The sequence below is a fragment of the Cygnus atratus genome, chromosome 19 (assembly GCF_013377495.2).
Source record: "Cygnus atratus isolate AKBS03 ecotype Queensland, Australia chromosome 19, CAtr_DNAZoo_HiC_assembly, whole genome shotgun sequence".
Classification (NCBI taxonomy): domain Eukaryota; kingdom Metazoa; phylum Chordata; class Aves; order Anseriformes; family Anatidae; genus Cygnus; species Cygnus atratus.
Window position 1 is genome coordinate 9,691,830 of NC_066380.1, and position 20,591 is coordinate 9,712,420.

A 20,591-nucleotide genomic window follows, 5' to 3' on the forward strand; every position below is an offset into this window, starting at 1 on the left:
AAAAAGGGCAGTAACTCGAGTAGGATAGAACAGATAGAAACTTGTTGCTTTCTTCTCTAACAAGCAAACTACCTCAAAATAGCATTTCTTGAAGGACACCACTACAGTTTTTTTTTTTTTTTTTTTTTTTTTTTTTTTTTATCTACACTGGCACAACTGCAAATACCATTTGTACAACTACTTCACCTGCCCACCCCACGCAACCAGTCCAGGCAGCCCCCAGAGACTGATGGGGCCCCCACCCCACCCTCCCCATCCCAACAGAAGCACCACAGCTTTGGCTGCAGTACTGCAGAACAGCCCAGCGTTAACCTTATGCAAAATTACCAGAATCTTCTGGCAACTCAAAGTCTTTAGCAGACTGATTAAGAGAACAGCTATTAAGAGAGCCTAAAAAGTCTCTAGCACGTACATCCAATTGTCTGCCAGGCCCTCAGGCTCCAGTTATTGAAAGAATTGTGCCCAGCCAAGGGTTTTAGCTTTGTTTTGTTTTTAATTTTTGTTTGTTTTAAGGTTGACAGAGAATTAACCTCAATAAATAATAAAAAATTTTCTCTGAAATCCTCTATTAAAAAAAAAAGACAAAATAATAATGGGTTAAGCACAATTGGAAAGTTATATCAACACAGGCTATTGCACAGTTAATAAGAGAAGATGGGCATTTTGTTGCCAGTGTTATTATTTGCATTAACTTAGCATATTTCAGAGCTCGCACGGACCGTGGTCCCCAGTTGTGTGACGCACACCATTAGCACGTTACAACCAGACCCCAGGGAGCAGCTGGCTCCTGATGAGAAAGGCAGCGTTAATGGCACGGCAGGGCACGAGTTGCTGTGCCTGGGTACCCGAGCAGTGCCGTGACCCTCGGCAGCTTGCAAACCCCTTCCGTGAGCAGACACCTGGATGTCTTTTGAAAAACGCAGCACGGCATGCAGCCGCTCTGCATGAAACGCTGTACCCTGATCAAGAAAATGTAGTGGAAAAAGGGGAACATACAACAGTTGCTCACCCAACTGCTCCCATTACAAAAAGAAGGAATTAATATTTCTCTCCCACTGTCTGTGACTCTTGGGAATCCCTCATGAACCAGCAGTAACCTTTCCTTAGTCACTCCACATATTACATTGATAATTAACTTCCCTGGCATCCCAGCATGGCCTCTTGGGAGTGGTTTCACATGAGACCCCACTGGACCATTTCTCCCAAGACTGATGTTGCCCTGTTTTGTTGTTTCTCTTTTTGCTTTTGAACCATTTAATCGTGATGGTTTGTCAAACTAAACTGGCTACAGATCTGTGTGGTGTTCCAGTGGGGTGCAGGAGCAGCATTAGTTGTGGGGGCTGGAAGGTGGGTGAGGAGGCAGAAACACAGACAGAAGTAGGATCCCTGCGGATTCTCTAAAGGAGGCAGAATTAGAAACAGATCAACAGCTTTACCTCCTGGGAAACACCCTGCAAAGCTTATTGCCAGTGCTGCACTCCCCATAGCATGACAGTTGAGCTTTGCTGTGAGTTGGGTGCCTCCAGTTGAGGGAAGCTTCTCTCGCTCTTGGATTAGGCGCCAACTCTAAGTGTGCAGACATGCAGTTATCTTACATTGTCTGGGTTGTTTGCAATCTGGTTTCTGTTTGTGGAAGTCTGTGCCTTAGTGGTTATGCAGCCAGAAAGATCTGCACAGCGTATCTCAAGGCTTTGATCCCCCATCACTGCAAGGGGCACCCAGGGATGAAAGTTCCACACAGCAGGGACTCGGGGCAGGCACACACAGATGACTTTTGGGTTTGACCTCAGTCTGTTTAGCTCTGAGCTTTCCTGACACTGCTGCCAACAAGAGGATGTGGTAGCTCTAGGTGTAGTCTTGGCTTTAGGAGCTGTCACATACCAAAAGCAAAAATACCTCCTCCTCCCATGTGGGAGCAGTGCTGAAGCAGGGACTTTAGCCCATAGGGAAAAAAGAATCACTCTAAGCATTTCGGCAGATTAAGACTAGAAACAACAGACTAAATCCATCTTGGAGAGAAGGACTGGATGGTGGCTACAATGAACTGTTTTCCCCTTGCTCATGGCTGAATCAGAAGCATCACATCTGCTTTGTTAAAGAAATCTTACAGCCTGACTCCTGCTCTAGGACCAGTGCTCACCCCACACTAAAGATATAAAAAGCCTAGTTAACCCTAGGTAATTAGTCTGTAGTTAGTACAGACTAATAGCTTTTAATAAACAAACATCTACCTGCAATGTTCTTGTACAGTTGTGTCAAAACTGGCCCTTCTATTGACATGCTACAGGTATGGTTTTAGCAGGAAAGGGAGAGCCTGTACTTCTACAATGAAACGATCTGAATTAGGACTTTTCTGTCACCTCATTATGTGTTTAAGCCTCTGCTTCTGGGCACTCATGTCTGAAAAGTTCTGCCTATGTATCCTGACATATAGGCCATTGAAGGGACAATAGGGGAGACGAGCAATAAGATGCGTGGGCTTTTTGTCTTTCAATCACCTCATTTAAATGGGAGAGAGAATCTCACATTAATCAGAGCGTTTACTGGTGCTGATGCTGCGAGCACCCCATAACTCCTGTGGAAATGAAATCCCTGGCTGTCACATTTCTTCAAGAAGGACGATAACTAGGGAAAGCTTAATGTGCTTCACTGCAGCTAATTTATATGACAACTGCTCCCTGGAAAAGACACCCTTGCAGCACCATTTCCCATACACAGTCTTTAACACCGAACCCCATTTAATAATGGGGGAAAACGCACTTCATCCATGCAGCTGAAACCTACTCACCCCAAAGTCAAAGCAGTTGAATGAAGAGTGGAAGTAATTTCTTGGCCCCAGTCCATACATCTTCAAAGACATCTCAGTAAGGAACAGACCCAGAAAAACAAACTCTGCGAAATCTAGGAACCAGAAAAGAGATTAAATTAGTCCACAAGACCTTGGTAGGCAGAGTTCTTCATGCAGGAAACAATAGTAATTTTTCACAATGCAGGCTTCCTCCTGCCAGAAGAAAATCCCTTTGCAATGGCAAACAAGACCCTGAGAAGAGTTTCACATAAATATTTCTATATGAGTGTGAGCTGCATTCAGATTGAGGAATTGGGAAGGCAATGTTTCATGTGTACTGTGGGAAGGTTGGCATGAGCATTAAGTAATATCATCCTCCTCTTTGTAAAGGAATTTTGAAAGAGTTCTGGATCTAAAATTTCCAAAGGTTTAATTTCATTGCACAGATGTTTTGCAAATGCATGTTTGGAGCTTCTGTACCTACGTGAGATGGGCATTTTTGGAAGTGGGGTGTAAGCTTTTATAACATTCTCTCACGATAAAAATACCTTCTTACCCAACAGAGCTGCTGCCTCTGTGAGCTCAGATTCAGAGGTGTTGGGTCTACTGTTAGCACACAGCCACTTTTATTTTTATTACGCCTGCATAACTATATAATTATGGAAGAGCAAGTTCAGTTTCCTTCTGCTTCACATATCACAAGCAAATAGGCTGTGAAGCTTTTGATGGGAGAATTTATCACCTATGATGAAACAAAGGGCAGAAAGAACATAGCTGGAGCTTTCAACTTCCGTATCAGGCTTTTTAGGACTTGAAGCTACAGAAAACATTGCCTTTGGCATTTTGAGTTATGCAAGTTAGGTCTGGAAGCCAATGAGCAACAGAAACAATGGAACATTAAACATAAGGTTATAAATCCCCTTGATACTACCAAAACAAACCAAATGGCACACGGTAAACCTCTCCCTCTAGAGAAAAGGGGAAGGAAAGAGTCAAACTTCAAAAGGTAAAGATCAGTCATGTTGCTTACCACAGCACAGAAGCTTCTCAGATACTGTAGCATGCAGATGCTACAGAGAAGACTTCTGTAAATCAAGGTTTATGATTCCAGGAACAATAAAGAGAAGATGGTGCCAAACTTTTCTCAAAGGTGCACGGACAAGAGGCAACAGATACAAGTTGCTACAGGGAAAGATTCAATTAATCTGAAATCCCAGTGTTTTGTATGCCTCCTGGAATACATGGCTTCAGCTAAGGAGTGCGGGGAAGGAGCAGGGTGGGAACGAGGGTCCTTTCAAACTGCATGGCTTTTGCTCAGGTCTTTGCCTTGCACATTCATACCAAGCGAGTGCATTTGGCCCAGGTCCATCTTGCACTGATGCTTGTCTTTTGAAATGGCTTGAAAAGCACACTTCCACTATCAAAAATTAAAAGAGGGATTTTACATTTCAAATGAAGACAGTCATGAAATATCACGGGCATGATGCTAAGTGAAATGCAGGAAGCACTAAGTAGATGAGGAAGGTTTATTAACACTTTACTGGGTAGCCTGCAAGGGCGCTTCTGCCAACATTTGCAAGGGGGAGGAAATACTGGGAGAGTATTAATTACTCCATGTAACCTAGTCTCCTTGTAAATAGGAGCAATAGCATTAAAGGAGACTACAAAGGGCAAAGTTCACATTTGAGGAATAAGATGACTAAATATGAGACCTGCACACTTCTCAGTGTTTTTGCTACCAGCAAGTAGGCTCCATCTGCAGGGTCTCAGCGCTCAGGGGGCACTGCAGTGGTATGGACTCATGAAGGAGCAGCACATCTCCGCCTTCCTTAGTGCCAGGAACCTGCTAGGAGAAGCATGTTCCCACCACACCATGCTAAAGTTCTCTCCTTTCTGGAAAGACCTGTAGCAAATCAGTGAGCAAAAAGTTCTTTTCAACACAAGGGATCCCAGAGTAGGAATTTTTGAGTTACCCTGGCAATATACTTGACTATCCAAGTGCAGAGAAAGGGACCAGAGGAGCTAATGTCAGGCGTGACGTTAGATAGTAATAACATAAGAATATGAAATCAAGAAAAACAAAACCAACAAACAGCAAAAACAAAGAACCCCTCAAAAATGTGTTCAATGGTATCAAATTTCATTGCATACAACTGAAAAGATTGCAAGTAGCAAGAACGTTAAAATAGTTAATTATTAATAGCTGTTGCTGCAAATCAGCCACTTAGACAGTAGCTAACTTCCATTCTGCACCCTGCAGTCTTTGGAAATGGTAAGAAGCAGAATGAAACACTCCCCTAGCAAACCAGATACATCTTCCCAGAACACAGAAGAATTTGTGCTGCTGCTGTCACCTCTTCCACTCATTAGCCCCGAGGGAAAACTTGCACCAGCATTTATGCCATTTACGGAGTCACTCTCTCGATGGGAAGTTAGAGCTCCCATCTTAGGTTTCATGCTCAGCAGAGCTCAGCAAGCCTGACGACATTTATTTGAATGTCTTCAGTGTAAAGTCCTCCTATTACAAGGATCGATGTCAAACCAACGCTTTGAAACTGATGGCCTTGCTTAGCTGGCAGACAAAACTTGGAATTGCAGGGAGGGGTTGTAGAGAGGGTCCAGGGAAAGCATTGCACAGCCTTCACCCCTTCGTATCTCACCTTGGCGGGAAGATTCTTATTCATCCAGCAGACTCACCTTTAAGCGTTATATTTTACGTATGCCCAGAATAATGAAAAAACAAGGTAGAATTTTTATTACAATTTTCACCAACATATCCCAGCGCACTTTGCCAAGATAACTGCAATCATTTTGTAAGAAGAAAAAAGAGGAAAGAAAGGATTAATGTTCAGTCACCCATCCAGCAGAAGCATTTCCCAAAAAAACCACAATTATCATCCAGTGCAATGTTTTGTCATTGAACAGACACAACCTGAACAAACATATGCAAGACCAGATTATCATGGGAGAAAAGCAGCAAGCAAATGCCCTAAGTAAAATAGAATCAAGTAATATTCAATATAAAAACAGAAGAAACACATAAGAAACTCAATAACCAAGGAACAACTTCCTTCTGCCTCTCTTGAAAGAAGAGCCCAACTCGTCCTTTCATGCCAGATGCTGTCCATCTAGAGCGGAGCTCGCAGCAATAGCTGGGCCTCAGCAGACACCAGGTGCTACACACCACAGCGCCGCACGGACAAGGGATGGAGGCAAGGAAAATGTGGGCATAGTGAACTCCTTGGGCAGAAGGAATTGACTCAGAATGAATCAGCTCCTCCAGCTGATGGATCAGATATGTGATTTCTTCTGACATGGCCCTGCCCATTTAATTGAAAATACAATTTTGTTGTTTGGACCTCCTGGTATTCAGACCCCACAAGTAATTTAATCTGCCTTAAACAGAAGCATTTTGTAATGTGATTGAAGCAAAAAAAGTTTGATACAAATACTCTTATTTAATTTAAGATTTGTACTATTAGCAAAGGCCATGCTAGTATCTTTTTGCCCCATACTTTTGAATTAGATGGTTAGTGGCTCTTTTTTGACAATCACCAATGGATTAATTCCGTTTCTGCCCTGGCTCCAAGTCTGATGACATTAGGAGCAGGTGTTGAGCCTGCCACTTCAGTTTCCTTTGCTCTTCCTCCTCGTACATTAAAGCAACCAGGAGGAGAACCTCAGTGAAGTACAACTTCTTCCTCTGACAAGGCAGACGTGAAATGTTCAGCAGACATAAATAAATATGCTCGTTTCAGAAAGCCTTTTCCCTGCAATTGCAAATGCTGCATATTTATATCCAGAGGGAGCTGGCTATCTACTTCAAAGGCAAACACAATATCATCAAAAAGGCCTAATTGCATCAAACACATGGTTCAGCATAGCACAGCACACAGGGAAGATGTTCTCAGGCCATAATGTCTAAAATACTGTTTTCAAATATTGTATTTATCAGAAAGGAGGCGTTCTGGAACTCATTTTTAGACAGAAACTGAGAAGCAAGCTAAAGATCACTACAGCGTTAGCCAGGAAAACCCAGAGAGAGTTCCTTCATGGAGGGCAGCCACAGGCAAAGGAAAGCCTGATGAGAAGGCTCCCATCTTCCCAAAGGAAAACTTAGTGATTTAATCCTAAAACCTTCTCATCGGAGTCCCTAAAACTCATCCTGGGGAAGCTTCCACAGCTCTTCCTTTCCAACTTTCTTCCATAGTTTTATCCAAGAGCAGAGGAGACAACCACCACCTCTGCTGACCTCCTGCATAGCACAGAAATGCATTCAGCTGCTTATATATCACTCCTGTAACTTCTGCTCACGCTACAACATACATATAGATACATATAGAGGGCACAGTTCTGAACGGAAAACCCTTAAAATGCTGCACCTCCACTATGTGCCTACGTTACAGGCTTCATGGTTGTTGTCCTTGCTGATGAAGATAGGTCTTTGCTGCAAATAGATCTCAAGCAATGCTTTCCTATGCTAGATTATACAGTCTTCTTCTGACAGAATTCTCTTAGTGTAAATAAGCGTAAGCAAATTATGATCATGGATATCCTTCTATAGGGAACTGCAACTTATTTAACTGAAGGTCCATGCTCTGGAGAGCAACACATGCCAAGCATACATGTGCAGTGTGAAAAAACTCATTGCAACGTGGCACCAGAGCCCTTTTCATACCGGGAAGGAAGTTTTCCCATCTAATTTGGGCATAACTGTGGAGGCATAAAGTATGTCCTGTCATTTACCATACCCTAAGAATTCCGGGAGTTTCCCATCAGGGTAAATAGCCAGCTCTTTCAATGAGACTAAACAAACTCCAAGCCCCTTTGTAAAGCTCCCACTGTTCCTTTTCAAAGCAGTTGCAGCAACACGGAATATCAAGTAGAGAAAGCTAATCAGAACAACTCAACAGCAGAAAAGTTAAAAGAAAAGACCAGAGGAAAATAAATCAATGCAGACCTGTAAGGCTTTAACCAGCCATTCTTTAGGTAAAATTAATTTGTAAAGTAATTAAATGTTCCCCAGAGGGACAGGTATAATTGAATTAGAGGTGCCTGGGTAGCATTTTGTGGCTTAGCAGATCCTCGCAGACTTCACCGCACTCCTGTCTCTCTGTCACAGTTCATACAACTCCCCACCAGCCCAGCTCCGAGCACCTTCCATGAAACAACCTAATTAGCATTGGCTGCTTCTCTCTTGCTCTACATCAGACCAGCCAAGTCCTGCTCCTCTGCAGGGAAGTTCACTCATCATGGATTAACTTTAAAGCCACTTTTAAGCTCTGTCACTTGCACAGTTAAAAGATTTCGCCAAGTATTTCCAGGAGTTGTATAAAATGTCCCAGTTTTTGTAATATCTTGCTCTGCCTTTATCTGATGGATTTGTGAACGACTCTTGGACATAGGAAGACTTTCAAGAAGCACTCCTTGAGGACTGAACCATAGATGGGATCATTCACAAATGTGTTTGGTGCCAAGGTAACCAGACTGGCTGCAGTTGGTGTATGCAGGAGAGAGAGGAGCCAAGTCCAGTCCTTACCATGACTGCAGTAAAGAAATAACCAGCTAGCCCACACGTGTACTTTATGGCATAAAATATTCTCTGCATTCTATAATAAACTCTCGATTAGTTGGAAATATTATACCATGAAAATGATAACTTTCCCCATGAAGTTGGGAATAACTCACTGGGATCACTTGCTCTTGGCTAGGTAGTATTCTAGCATGGAGAAATTAAAGTACGGTACCCATGTTTTTCTGAAACTAATTCACAAATTGGGTGGTCGGGACTTGTCCAGAGCATCTGAAAGATGAACCCACCCCAGTCCCTGATACCGGGCAGAACACAGTTCCAACCTTCCCTACTTTTTGTCTGCCGCTGAGGTAGGTAGGGAGCCTAATTTATGCTGACTGTACCAAATACATTTCCCACCTGGAGGTGCAACTTTAATTCTAATCAGCACAAGCAATCCTTCCTACTCACATGTGAATGTTAAGCAGAAATCGCTCGCTCGTGGCTTTCTTAATGTTCTCTTAGAAAAGTTACTGCGTAAGGTGTTCCCAAAACTTAGTTTGGAAATCTGAATTCTTCTTTTCTGAGTTGAAAGACTTAAAGTGTTTTATTTTTTTTTTCCTAGACATTTAGTCCTAATTCAAGAGGAAATCCTAAGCCTCAAACTTCTAATTACTCTGCCAGTCTAGCTTTCCTCTGTTAACTTTGGAAAACGAACAGGCAAGACAGATTTTTCTGTGTGGCCTGTCTTTTCCATCTAAATCTTGTAAGAGAAACAGTTGAAAGGAGCTTCTGTCCTCCTTATGCATCTCATTACATCTTCAGTTACCTGGTAGCATTAAATATTTTAGCAAACATTAATAGGGAGCTTTTTTGAAGTTTGAACGGCTAGTATTCTTGACCTTTTAGGTCTATAAAAGAAAAACTTCAAAAGTTAGCTTCTTTATAATAATGTTAGACCTGAAGATCTGGGTCTAGAAATATTTAAATAAGTAATTTTAGAGAAATCAATGAAAATTAGGTGGATAAGTAACTTTAATGATCTAAGCCACAGTTATTAAGTCAGACTGTTTGATTTTTTCCCTAGACTTTTTTTTTTTTTTTGCTTCAGCATGTTTGATATAATTTCTATCACTACTGCACATATTTTCACAGACGGACACCATGACATGTATCCCATCTGATCACATGCCATTAGCAAGGAAGGCACAATTATTGAAAAAGATCTGTAAAATTGCAACCCTTTAAAGAATATAGAAATAATTGCTAAAACTGTGATGAATTAGCATACAATTCTGTAAACACATATGGACACATTTTTTCCTCCCAAGTAGCCCTGGTCATGGCACATGCTGTTTGTTATCCCAGGGACACCAGCACAGACAGAGCTTTAACTATGTCCACAACACAAATCACCCATGGATGCAGATCAGCTGCGAAGTGGGATGAATTCTGCAGTTCTCTAAGCAGCTGATGATTAGACAGAGCAACTTCAATTTGCCCCAGCATGTACTCTTCACCCCTCCTTTCACAAAGCCTCCTACAGAACAAATCCTCCTGCAGTGGTGCAAGGCTAACACGTGGTTGAATCTGGAGTTTCAGGTAGTTAAAGATCACGTTCCCATGTCATCTCAAATGGATCTCATGTCCTGATGTGTTGTTTTTTTGTCTGAATCATATGACTCAACGACCCTTGAGTTACTAGAGGCACTCATAAATGCATGTGACCCTACTCTGTGGGTCATGGGAAGCCCCACGGGTCATGGTGATGGGAAGCCCCCAAAACAGACCTCAGAAATGCTGTGAGCAGCCAAAAGCACAAGACCTGCTTATAGGAGAGGTGCAGCCCCCAGTACTCACACAGCGCAGTGGTGAGCTTCTCCGGCTGGTCGTAGTGCACCATTGCCACGCAGAGCGTGTTGAGGGCGACCACGCAGAGCACGATCCAGTAGAAGCTCTGAGCTTTCACCATGCGCCGGATGAAGAACCGAAACATTTTCTCTTTCCTCCGGAAGTAGGACGAGCTCTCGTTCTTCCCACTCTTCAAACTGGCACGGGCAAAAGGAGACCCTGGGCAGTGGGGCACAGAAACAAGAGTCACCACACCACATCCCAGCAGGCAAAAGGGCAGAGGACGCTCTGGGCAGTGCAGACCCACTCCCAAGCACCAGAAACACAGCTGAGCAGATAGCTGGGCACATTGAGAATGGGCTGAGCAAGGGCATCTCGCTTGCAATGACTTTGCGAGGGATGAAGGCTGGGATTACAGAGCTTCAGGGATTAGCGCCCAGCTCCATATTCAAAAAGGAACTGGGCTTCAAGGCCCCCGAAGCTGTCTTGAATGTCCTGGTTTAACTCATGTCCATTGGGCTCCTGGCTGACTGCAGTCACGGAAAGACCTGGGCAGTGGTGTTTGTGTCCCCAGTGTGGAGCACATCCTCCTGGAGCTGTGCAGCTGGCACCTTGTCCCTATATCCCCTGCTCCAAGAACCAGGCAAAGCCCCAGCCCTAACTACCAAACTGAGCAAAGTCCCCTTATTTTACTCTCTGACTTCATGTCTCTGCAGCAGAGGGCTCAGTCTGTCTCCATGCATCATATTTTGGGCACAGCTACTCATTTGTATCAATTCTGCTTATATCAGCTACATTTCAAGGCTGGTCTGAAACCTTGGAAGAGAGTCAAATGTTTTAATAATAGGAAGCTGACTGAAGAAATGATTCCTAATGTAAGCTCTCCCCCTGAGGTACTGTTGAAACGAGCACTGTAGAAATGAGCGATGAAAAGGCCAGTGCTGAGGCAGGAGAAATCAGCACCCGCTGGAGTTCCTCTGCAACAGCCGCAGACGCTGTTGCAAGCAGAGCAGGTCGTGATGGCCACAGGCTGTCCACTACCTGTTTCACACTGTGCTGGCACCCCTCTGATTGCCAGCGAGCCTCATTGCAAGACGGCTCAAGGTAGCACGCTGATGCCCTTCCCCATCATCAGATGTTGCCTGCCAGCAGGTAGGGCTGACCAGGACACGCACCATCCGTCTTGGACCAAGCTCCGTGACAGCAGGTGACTCGCACGGGGCTCTCCTTGGAGATGGCTGAGTTACATGAACAAAGTGTTCAGGCTGCAGCAGCCAATTTTTTTTTTTTTCTGAGAGTACTTGCTTACATTTCATCACTTCCAAGCACGGAAGGGGATGCGAATCTCGCCCTGTTTCATCTTGCAGTAACACCAAACAGCGCACCCATCGGAAGGATGAGGCATCCAGCTGTGACAGCGGTGTGTCCTCCATGCCTCGCAGCCCCACGGGAGTGTGCTGCACCAGCTCCCTAACAGAAAGCAAGCTCTGTGCTTCATTCAGCATTTCTGGCCAGCCGCTGACATGCCAAGTGCAGAGCTGCTCCTGGCCAGGGTTTGAACAAATGCCTCACTGAAAAGCTCGGTGTTCCGTTTGATATCCTTCCCTGGGCAGTTTAAAAAATAATAATAGTAATAATAGTGCTCATCTATTGTTTTCAGGTAATAAAATGAACTACAGTATAAAAACATAGGCTACAGCTGTATTGTAATAGTGTTAAGCAGGTAAAGACCTCTCAGAAATCCAAGCCAGTCCATACTTTCAGACTTGCACAGGAATAGTCTGCTGCCCTTTCATCCCCTCTCTGCTGGCTCTGCTGATCTTCCAGGAAAGAGCAGCAGCAACAGGCCATGTTCTGTATTTAAACTGATTTAAACCTGGAAAACATCCTCTTTTCTAGATTTCATTGTCTGGAAATCAAGACAGTGCCCTGTCTCCACTACAGCATGGAGGGTGGGGAGCCAAAAGGAGCCAGCATCAACAGCTGCAGGCTGGTTAGTGCAGAAAAGAAGGCATGGAGTCAGGAGGAAAGAAAAGAATAAATTTTAAAAATAACTCCAGAGAGCACAGTGGGAAGTGTTTGCCACTATATAGCTTTATAATGTAATTATAAGGCTCATTGAGGTACTTGTGTTTGAATTAAAGTGCAACGTATTCAGGCAACAGCCAGCAAGGGACCTGTCAACGTCTCTGCCCCTCTGGTCTGCATCTTCTCTCTGCATTCAGCAATTGTATTGCTAGTTCTTCCACAGTTCTTGTGCTGCCATCAGCAAGACATGATAGCTCAAGGAAACCATCCAAAAAAACTTTTCTCAAAACCCTTTATGCATAATCACCCATACGATCCGATCGTTTATGTTATGCAGAGCTTCAGTCTTTTCAAGAGCCTGCAGAAGTATCTGCTTTATCCATTTCCTCTTTTTTGTCTTGTTCCATGAATCAAAATCACAAACACCTTTCCCCAGTGGATGAACCACTCACAGAAGGTGGAAAGCATTGCTGTTATTTTCCCTGCCATATGCTCCTGAGACGGTTCCCAGCTCTGCATCAGATTATCCACGAGCCCAGATGCTCCATCATCCGTTGCCACCTGAAATGCTGAATTGAAAGATCTGTTTGCGTGGCATGGGTGCCCAGAGCCTAGAGGGACTTGGATGTGAATGCAAAGATCTCATAATTATTGCAGCCATAAACAAATGTTCCAGAAATGATGATTTCGTGTTATCCATGCAGGAATCCGAGCTGCTCAGAAACAAAACAAAACAAAAACGCACATGGCTGCTGCAGTTTCGCCTTCTTTCAGCAACAAATCTCGCATAGAAGTGTCAGCAGTTTAGCCACAAAACCTGCAGCCTGTGGCAGTCCAACAGAGGGTGATGGTGTCAGGAACATGCAGAGCAGTGCTCATTTCCTGCAAGCAGGTCTTCATTTAAAGTGGAAAAAAACTCCAGCAGCAGCTGTAATCTCTTAAAAGGTTAATGCCAAATTTCCAAAGAGCATTTGAGACGCTCATGCTTGCAAGCATACATGGACACGTACTCTCAAGTGTACTGTTCGTGTTGCTGCCCTTACACATCCAGGATTTGCTGCTTCGTGGTAACCAGGGTGCCAAGGCATTTCTTTGGAAGATAATGAGAACATCTGCTGCTTCAGCAGCAAAACAAAATACAGACTCGAACAACAGGGACAGGAATAAGCAAAATAACTATCTCCAAAGCAGGCAGGAAGATGTCTCTCCAGCCAGCAGGGAAAAACCACAACTGAAAGGTTTTTCTGCTGATATCCACAGAGACGGGTGCACAGAGGGGTGCTGGTGCTCCGAGCCTGCCTCCCATGCGAACCAAAGAAGATGCCAAATCTGCACCAGCAGTGGCAGACTTTGCAGGATGCCACGCTGCATCGGAGGCACAGGGGCAGTTGCATGCATATCTCTATATCTGGCTTTAGACATGTGGAAAACTCAACAAGAACCCCTTCTAAGGCAAGGATGAGGAATCTGGGGCCACTGCCCAGCATTTCCCAGTGCCCATTCACTTGGCAAAGGCTGCTGAGCCATACTCTGTGCTGTAGTGGCACGTGTGACCAGATGTCTGTCCACTTCCTCTCCTCCCCACAACAGATGAGGCTTAGCGGTATCGTTTGACATATTTGGGTTTCATTAGCATAAGTGAGCATGTTCCAAGCAGGACCACAGTGTGCCCAGCACAGCATGGCTTCTCCAAGTGTTTTGGCAGGGCTTTCTGAAAGGGTGCAGCATGCGATAGCTGAGCAGGGCAGCGAGGGGAGTGGGTGAAACCATGATGCCTTTGGCTTTGGAAAGCTGAGTGCTGCTGTAGGAGCAGTGATAGTTCCCCTTCTCGAAACTACAGTTTCTGGAGCAAAGGAGCCACTCAGAGGAAACAGGACATGAACGCGTTTAGCCGAAGATCTAAACCTGGCGGAATGCGAAGCCAGTACTCACCAACGGAGCAAATGTCTGTGAAATGGTCCTCACCTTCTTCAGCATGAATCAGGTCATTTTTGCTCTTCTTTATTGCAGCTCTTTTCAACACTGTGTGCAAATTAAAGAGAAAATGCCCCATGAGCTTTCAGAGTGGATTCTCTCTCCCCCTCCCCTCACTCTCCAGGGCCAGCATTTACTGCCCGACGTCAGCTTAAAGCTCTCATACGAGCGTGTAAGCGGGAGCAAATCGGTCAGCCTACAACTTTGCAGGGCCTCTGCATGCCAGGGTGGTTACTTATGTCACCTTCTAGATCTTGAAGGTTTGCCAGGCACAGTTCTGCACACTTACACTTCACCCCCACGGCAGATGCAGTAGGGTGGGGGGGTCACTGCAGCTTCTGGACCTTTTAGCACAGCAGAAAGGCTGGGCAGGGTCACTGAACCTTTCTGAGCCCCCATGGGTTACGAGACAAGTGCTTCTATCCATTAAAAACATTAATGTTGTTTACAGCGTGCACCATTAAGAAGTTAGCATTTATGGGGCTCGGATACCGTTTACCGCAGAGTGATGCCTTAAGCAGCAAAAATGCTACGTTGAAAGCAACAGCTACAACTCAGCAAACGCACTCTTAATAGCACCCACTGCACAATTCCTTCCCTCTGGGGATGTCCTAGCTCTCTGAGAACACTCTTTGTCCAACAGCATCTTCTGCAGGGAGGATAAACACCGCTACACCGTTTTACAAGACGGGGAAGGAGAACTGCAGCCTAAGGCTCGGAGAGGTCTGCACTGCTCACCCAGTGCATGCAGGGAAGCGCAGGAGCAGCGTGGATGCTGGGCCCGCGACCACCTACCTGCAAACCTTGAGAATTATCAGAAAAAAATACGTTGATACAGTTTTGTAACAGCTTCAAGACAGACAGTAACTAAGCACCGTTTGCTATCAGCAGTAAGACACCCCACGGTGTGGTGATACAAACTGTTCAGTAGGCACACACAGCAAACCCACGCACTCTGCAGCAGCTAACCTGGGTGTGGGTTCGTACGAGAGGACCCCCTCACCTACACCATTTTCCTGCCTTGGCAGAGAAACAGATGGACTCCTTCCTCTGCACCTAAGCGTTTGTGCTTGTGCCACCTCAAGGAAGCCCCCAGAACATCTCCCAGGTTCAGAGGCTCAAAGAGGAGAGGATGCTCTCAACCTGCGGTCTGGACCCAATATTTTTGCAGATAACCTCTTCTGCTCTTTTCTTCCCCACCCAGCAGCAGGGCTGGATCCTTGGTCCCTGCAGCACCAGCGCTGGGGCCCTCCAGGCTGCAGCTGCCCCAGCACCATCCCCAGCACTGGACCTTAACCAACCCTGGGAGCAAAGTTTTACTGCACTCCTTGGCGTGAATCGAGCACCTTCTCCTTTATCTTCTCCCCCATCCCCACTCCCTCCCCCACCAAAAATAAAAAAAGAAAAAACACTCTAAATTTAGTAATTAGAGCATGCCATCTCTACAGGCACTTTGGATGCAATGACCCCTGCGCAGGAGGCTGAGGCCATTTACTAGCAGAGACGTGGGCTGCTCTATACCAGTTGGCTTCAAAGCTGGGACCATCACCGGGCTCCTTCAGCTTACTCGGATGGATGGAGCCTCAGTGTACCTGGGACTTTGCTCCATGGCCTGCACCCACCTCTAGTTTTCTTACAGCACTCAGCGCTTCAGCCTGCTCTTCCAGCACTCATCGCAGCTCGAGACTACAAGCCCTGGCTACACCCACGTGCCGGACAACACACCCACGCACACACACACCCACGCACACACACCCACGGAGATTTTCCAAGTGCACCTCAGCCCTGACCTCCTGCAGCCCCAGCTCGTCCATCCCCCAGCCCTCCCCGAGCGCAGGTCACCCAGCCAAGCCAGCGGCCAGGCACGAGATGCCACAGGAGCCACCAAGCTCGGGGCAAAAGGAGCCAAAGCGGGTAGGAAGCATCGCCGGTGACCTGGGCGCTCGGGGCGAGGGGGGAGCGCTGCCCCGCTGTGCCGCCTGAGCCCCTGGTGATTTGCAATCCACTCACTGTTGTAGCTGCTGCCGCTGCTAGTCTCTGCCGGTGCCGTGCCTTGTTGAATCGGCCCTTCCGAGGCGGCCCTCCCTAACAGTGAATGGGAGGAGAAAAAAAAAGAGGGGGGAAAGGGAGGGGAGGGGAAAGGAGGAGACATGGGAGGACGAAAGATGGTCAGAAAAGGGAGAGGGAAGAATCTTTAACTGAACTTTGACTGTCGCATCCTAAGAGCTCATCGGTCTCGAGGCACAGGGAGAGTGGGCCCCGCGTCCTCACTGCACTGTGTCCAACGCTCCAGCCGGCCTGACACGCTAGGGTCACACGTCGGAAGAGAGGATCACCACACCCTGTTATGTCTTACTGCTTACAAGTAACAGGGGTCTTAGTCTCTTTGTCAAATCCATTTGGAAACCTTGGTTCAGAGCCCTGCCTTCTCTCGCTCAGCGCATTTCTCTTCTGGCATCCGCCCTGCGGCCTACCCCCAGGCACAGCCGCCTCTGCTTGGGGCGGGTGCCCCTGCCACCCCGTGAGCAGATCCCCATCCCAGAGTGGTGTCACATAACTGCTCATCATCCACCTGCAACCTCAAAAAGGCCCGGTACAGGAAAAGGGACTCTTTTGCCCGACTTATTCCAAGTGCATGCAAGAGCGTGTTGCTCACACCCTCCTGGTTGCAGCAGAAAGCCACGTCAGCATACAGCAGGTGAACCTCTCATGTGTTGCAGGAGGAAAACCGCACAGCAAAACGACCTACCGTCCAGAGGAGATTTCTCTTCCGCATTCTTGTCTTCCTCAGCCAGCATGACCTCCTCTGTAAGAGGAAAAACAGCCAGGCTCAGCCTCAGGTTTATCACATCCCCACTCTAAAACCAGCTGAGCTGGGTGCAGCAGACCTCTGTCCCAGCTGCCACCAGCCTTGTCCCTCTTTATCGCCCTGTTACCCCAAGCCTGTAGAAAAAGGGATGGTTCACAGAACCAGGGAAGGAGGTTAAACGAACCACCTGAAGACTGCAGTACTTCCTCGTCTTCACAATGAGCCATCCACTCCAGTTTCTTTACCAAGCTATCATCCACAAGTAAGTTCTGTAGAGTAAGAACCTTCCTTCGGCTCCAAGCAAGGCCACAGGTCTCCACAAGGCAGAGGATAGTCCCTCGTGCCCAGCCCCACTGGAGACACCAAGGAATGAAAGATGCTCGGTGCCCATTGCCACACTTATGTCTCCATCAACAATACCAGGATTTAAGCTGGGGGAAAAGGATCCATGTCTCATGGCACAGTGTAACACAAGCGAGGCTGTGGTACACATCAGCTCTGCCACATCACAAGGGACAGAATGTCACCAAATAGCCATCAGGTCAAATCTTTGTCCAAATAAAATCCATGGCAAAGTTACTATAGTGGAGTTCAGGCTAGCACAGTTCAAACTGCAACGTATGTGAGATGTCACCATTGGTTTTCCATTGCTGTATATCTTGTCTCCAAAATATGAGTTTATACTTTCCTACAGAACAAGAACTCAAAGAGCACTGAAAAAAAAACACGCACACCCCCAATCAAAACTGACTCATTTCTGTGTGAAAGATGACCAAATTTCCTGAGGTTTCACAGTGCAAATGTCATCACCCAAGTCAATTTGCAGCACGCATCACGCTGCACCAAAACTTGAAACCTTACAGTTCATATGGCCTGAACTGCAGATTTTAGCTTGCTGCTGTAAAATTGTGTAAGGATCATCTAAAAGACAATCTAAAGCATACAAAATACTGAATTGGCAGCTGGTGAACTGTACACTTCCTTGTATTATTAAAAATGACAAATTCTTTCATACGTTTGACATAGATATTTTAATAAGATCCCAAATTACATCTGATACTGCCTTCCTACAAAACTTTGCTTAAAAGTCCATTTAAACCAGCCTAGATAGAAGGCTAACTACAAAAATAAAAGCAAACCACAGCCAAACATCAAAGAGCTGTCTGGAGGAATACTGGAGGGATCAGCACTACCCCACAAGTCTTACATAATCTCTTTATTAATCATCTGGGGGAGAGAGAGAGTGAATGATACTTTAATAAGACAGAAAACTGAGGAGGCTAGAAAATAATATTCAGGACTGAGGAAGACCAGAACCCAAGCAGAGGAAAACAAAAGAAAATGCAAACTAATGCACCAAAGACTCAGAAGGTGGGAAGGAAATCAATGGTGCTGAGAGAGGGTTAAAAATGTCAAGTGAGCTATCAATCTGCTTGTTAATAGGCATGAAGTCTTTCCAAAAGAAGGAAAAAAAAACCACCCTCAAACATGAAAACAATACAATTCAGGTGTTTTCTGAAGCTCATTACCGCAGGTCAGACAACTAAAATGGGGTTTTTTAGTTCAAGAACCATCTCTCTCAAACCTCAAAACCAAAAGGTACTTCTGAAGTCTTGCCTAGGGTGTACTACTATATATCAGCTATACCGGTATTCTGGGGTTAAAATTACAGAAGGAGTTAAAAAAAAAAAAAAAAGTTGATGACAATTAATAATGAATTTGACTGCTGTAAAACAGAAGGGATAGTTAGAGAAGCTGGCCCCTTCCCAAAGGCAGCTGCACAAAGGGCCTGCAAATGTGATACCCAAAGCAACCCTGTGCTGGCAGAAGTACGAGCTCAAGATGCTAATACAGTAGACAATTTCCTATAGATTTTTTTTAAAACCTGCATTGTTCATGGAGTGTGATTTAAGGAGCTGTATGTTATATCTGAAATGGGCTCCTCTGCACTACACAGGTAGGTTTTATTTACCCATGCGACACGATAGCAAGTTGCACTGGAAATTCACAACCATTTGGGCTGGAATATATGTTCAGCTCTTGTGACAAACAAGCCCAGGAAGGCGAACACGTCCCCAGAGGAGCTCTTCTGCCACTCCCAGAGAGAAGCTGAATTTCAGACTGCATTTGGTAATTAGATGTACTAATACAAGCTACCCTGTGGGACTGCAGGGAGCAGACACATGGCCAGACAGGTGGTGAGCAATGAAAGTAATGAGCTAGCAGAGGTCAGAAGGCAGGCAGCTTTTCTTTAGGAGCTATACCCAGTTGAGTACAACGCAAGAGAGATGTCTGCTTAAGGAACATCTCAGCCAGACCCAGCACATTTACTGGTCAGCGCTCAGAGAGCTGTCAGCTTCAATCACTTCTTATTTAAAGAAAAAAAAATTAAAACACTCCAGTAAAGAAAACTCATTTGCTTAGGTGGCGACTCAATTCTGTGCTTGATTTGTACCAGTGCGGGAGGAAAATCGCTGTATTTGTTCCCTTCACAGATCTCTGACTGTGAAGGAAAATAAATTATTATTTTCCCCTGTTTCTAAGTGGCCTCAGATTGCATGTTCCTGTAATAGTTTGCCATGGCTCTTTACCAGCCTTTGCGCAGAAGCTGAAGAACAACCCCAAGTCTCCAGATCACCTCGGGGTCCTGTGACCTGTACGGACATCACGATTTGCAATGGTGTACTGATGCCATGTGATGTTCCAGTGTCACCCGTGCCCACATGGCCAGACTGATGACAGGTTTAGCCATATTGAGGTTTCAGAAACCAGGATGATAAATGCCAGTGGGACATCTGAATTTATAAGTGACAATTTGATACCAATGTATTTTCACCTACAAAGTACAGTCTTGAGACAACTCTGTGGACCAGCTGAGCCTTTGCCCCAAATATATCTCCCTCCATAGACAAACCTCTTCCATGGCTCACTTCTGCTGCCTCTTTAAAATAACAAAAAACCACGTCTCACCCATGCAATTGCCTCAAGCCTGTCTCTCCTCCACCCTTGCTCTTTAGTCCTCTCCCTTGACAGTCACTCCCATTTGTCTTGTATCCTCCAGGGAACCGAAGAGCCACATCTACCCCAGTGGGGCTTTATAAGGCTTTTAAAACCTGCTTATAAGATAGCTCAGCAGAAAAAAATCACATTATTACCAGTATTATTTTTTTTAACCATGCAGCATCCTTAGCAGAGGCTCAGAAGTTGCATTGCCTTTAGTCATCACTAACAGAGACTTGCAGAAGATAATTAGGAAGCCTGAAAAACCTCCAAACAATAGTACCTCCACATTAGAAGAGATATCCAACAAAGACACAGTATCAGATCAGCAACTTCTAGCCTCCAAACAAAGGCACAGGGCCTTCACTAGGATAGCAGAGTGAGAGGTGTCTCAGCAGAAAGATTAATTGCTGGTCATTAAGTACTGACAAACCTCAGCACGATACAGGACTGGAAATAATGGCAGTCGTCTTATACTGAAGAACTGGCCAGCAGAACAAAACAGGCAAAGCAGGAGAGAAACATGGTGCCCCTTCTCTTTGACAAGGGGAGATAGGACATAATGTACTCAAAAGGAGAGTGTATTACAGCAAATAACTCACTTTAAACAGGCTACAGAAGTTAAAAAA

At 45.4% G+C, this 20,591-nt stretch overlaps 1 protein-coding gene across 1 annotated transcript in view; it reads right to left on the reverse strand.

The window, feature by feature from the left end:
• LOC118257069 (voltage-dependent N-type calcium channel subunit alpha-1B-like) overlaps positions 1-20,591 on the reverse strand; it is a 282,260-nt gene that overhangs the window by 109,515 nt on the left and 152,154 nt on the right. Inside the window, exons 9-13 of the mRNA XM_050714494.1 lie at positions 16,903-16,959; positions 16,164-16,238; positions 14,112-14,201; positions 10,161-10,370; positions 2,789-2,901 (exon numbers count right to left, since the gene is read on the reverse strand). Coding sequence (XP_050570451.1) covers positions 2,789-2,901; positions 10,161-10,370; positions 14,112-14,201; positions 16,164-16,238; positions 16,903-16,959 — 545 coding nt within the window. The remainder of the gene's footprint in view (positions 1-2,788; positions 2,902-10,160; positions 10,371-14,111; positions 14,202-16,163; positions 16,239-16,902; positions 16,960-20,591) is intronic.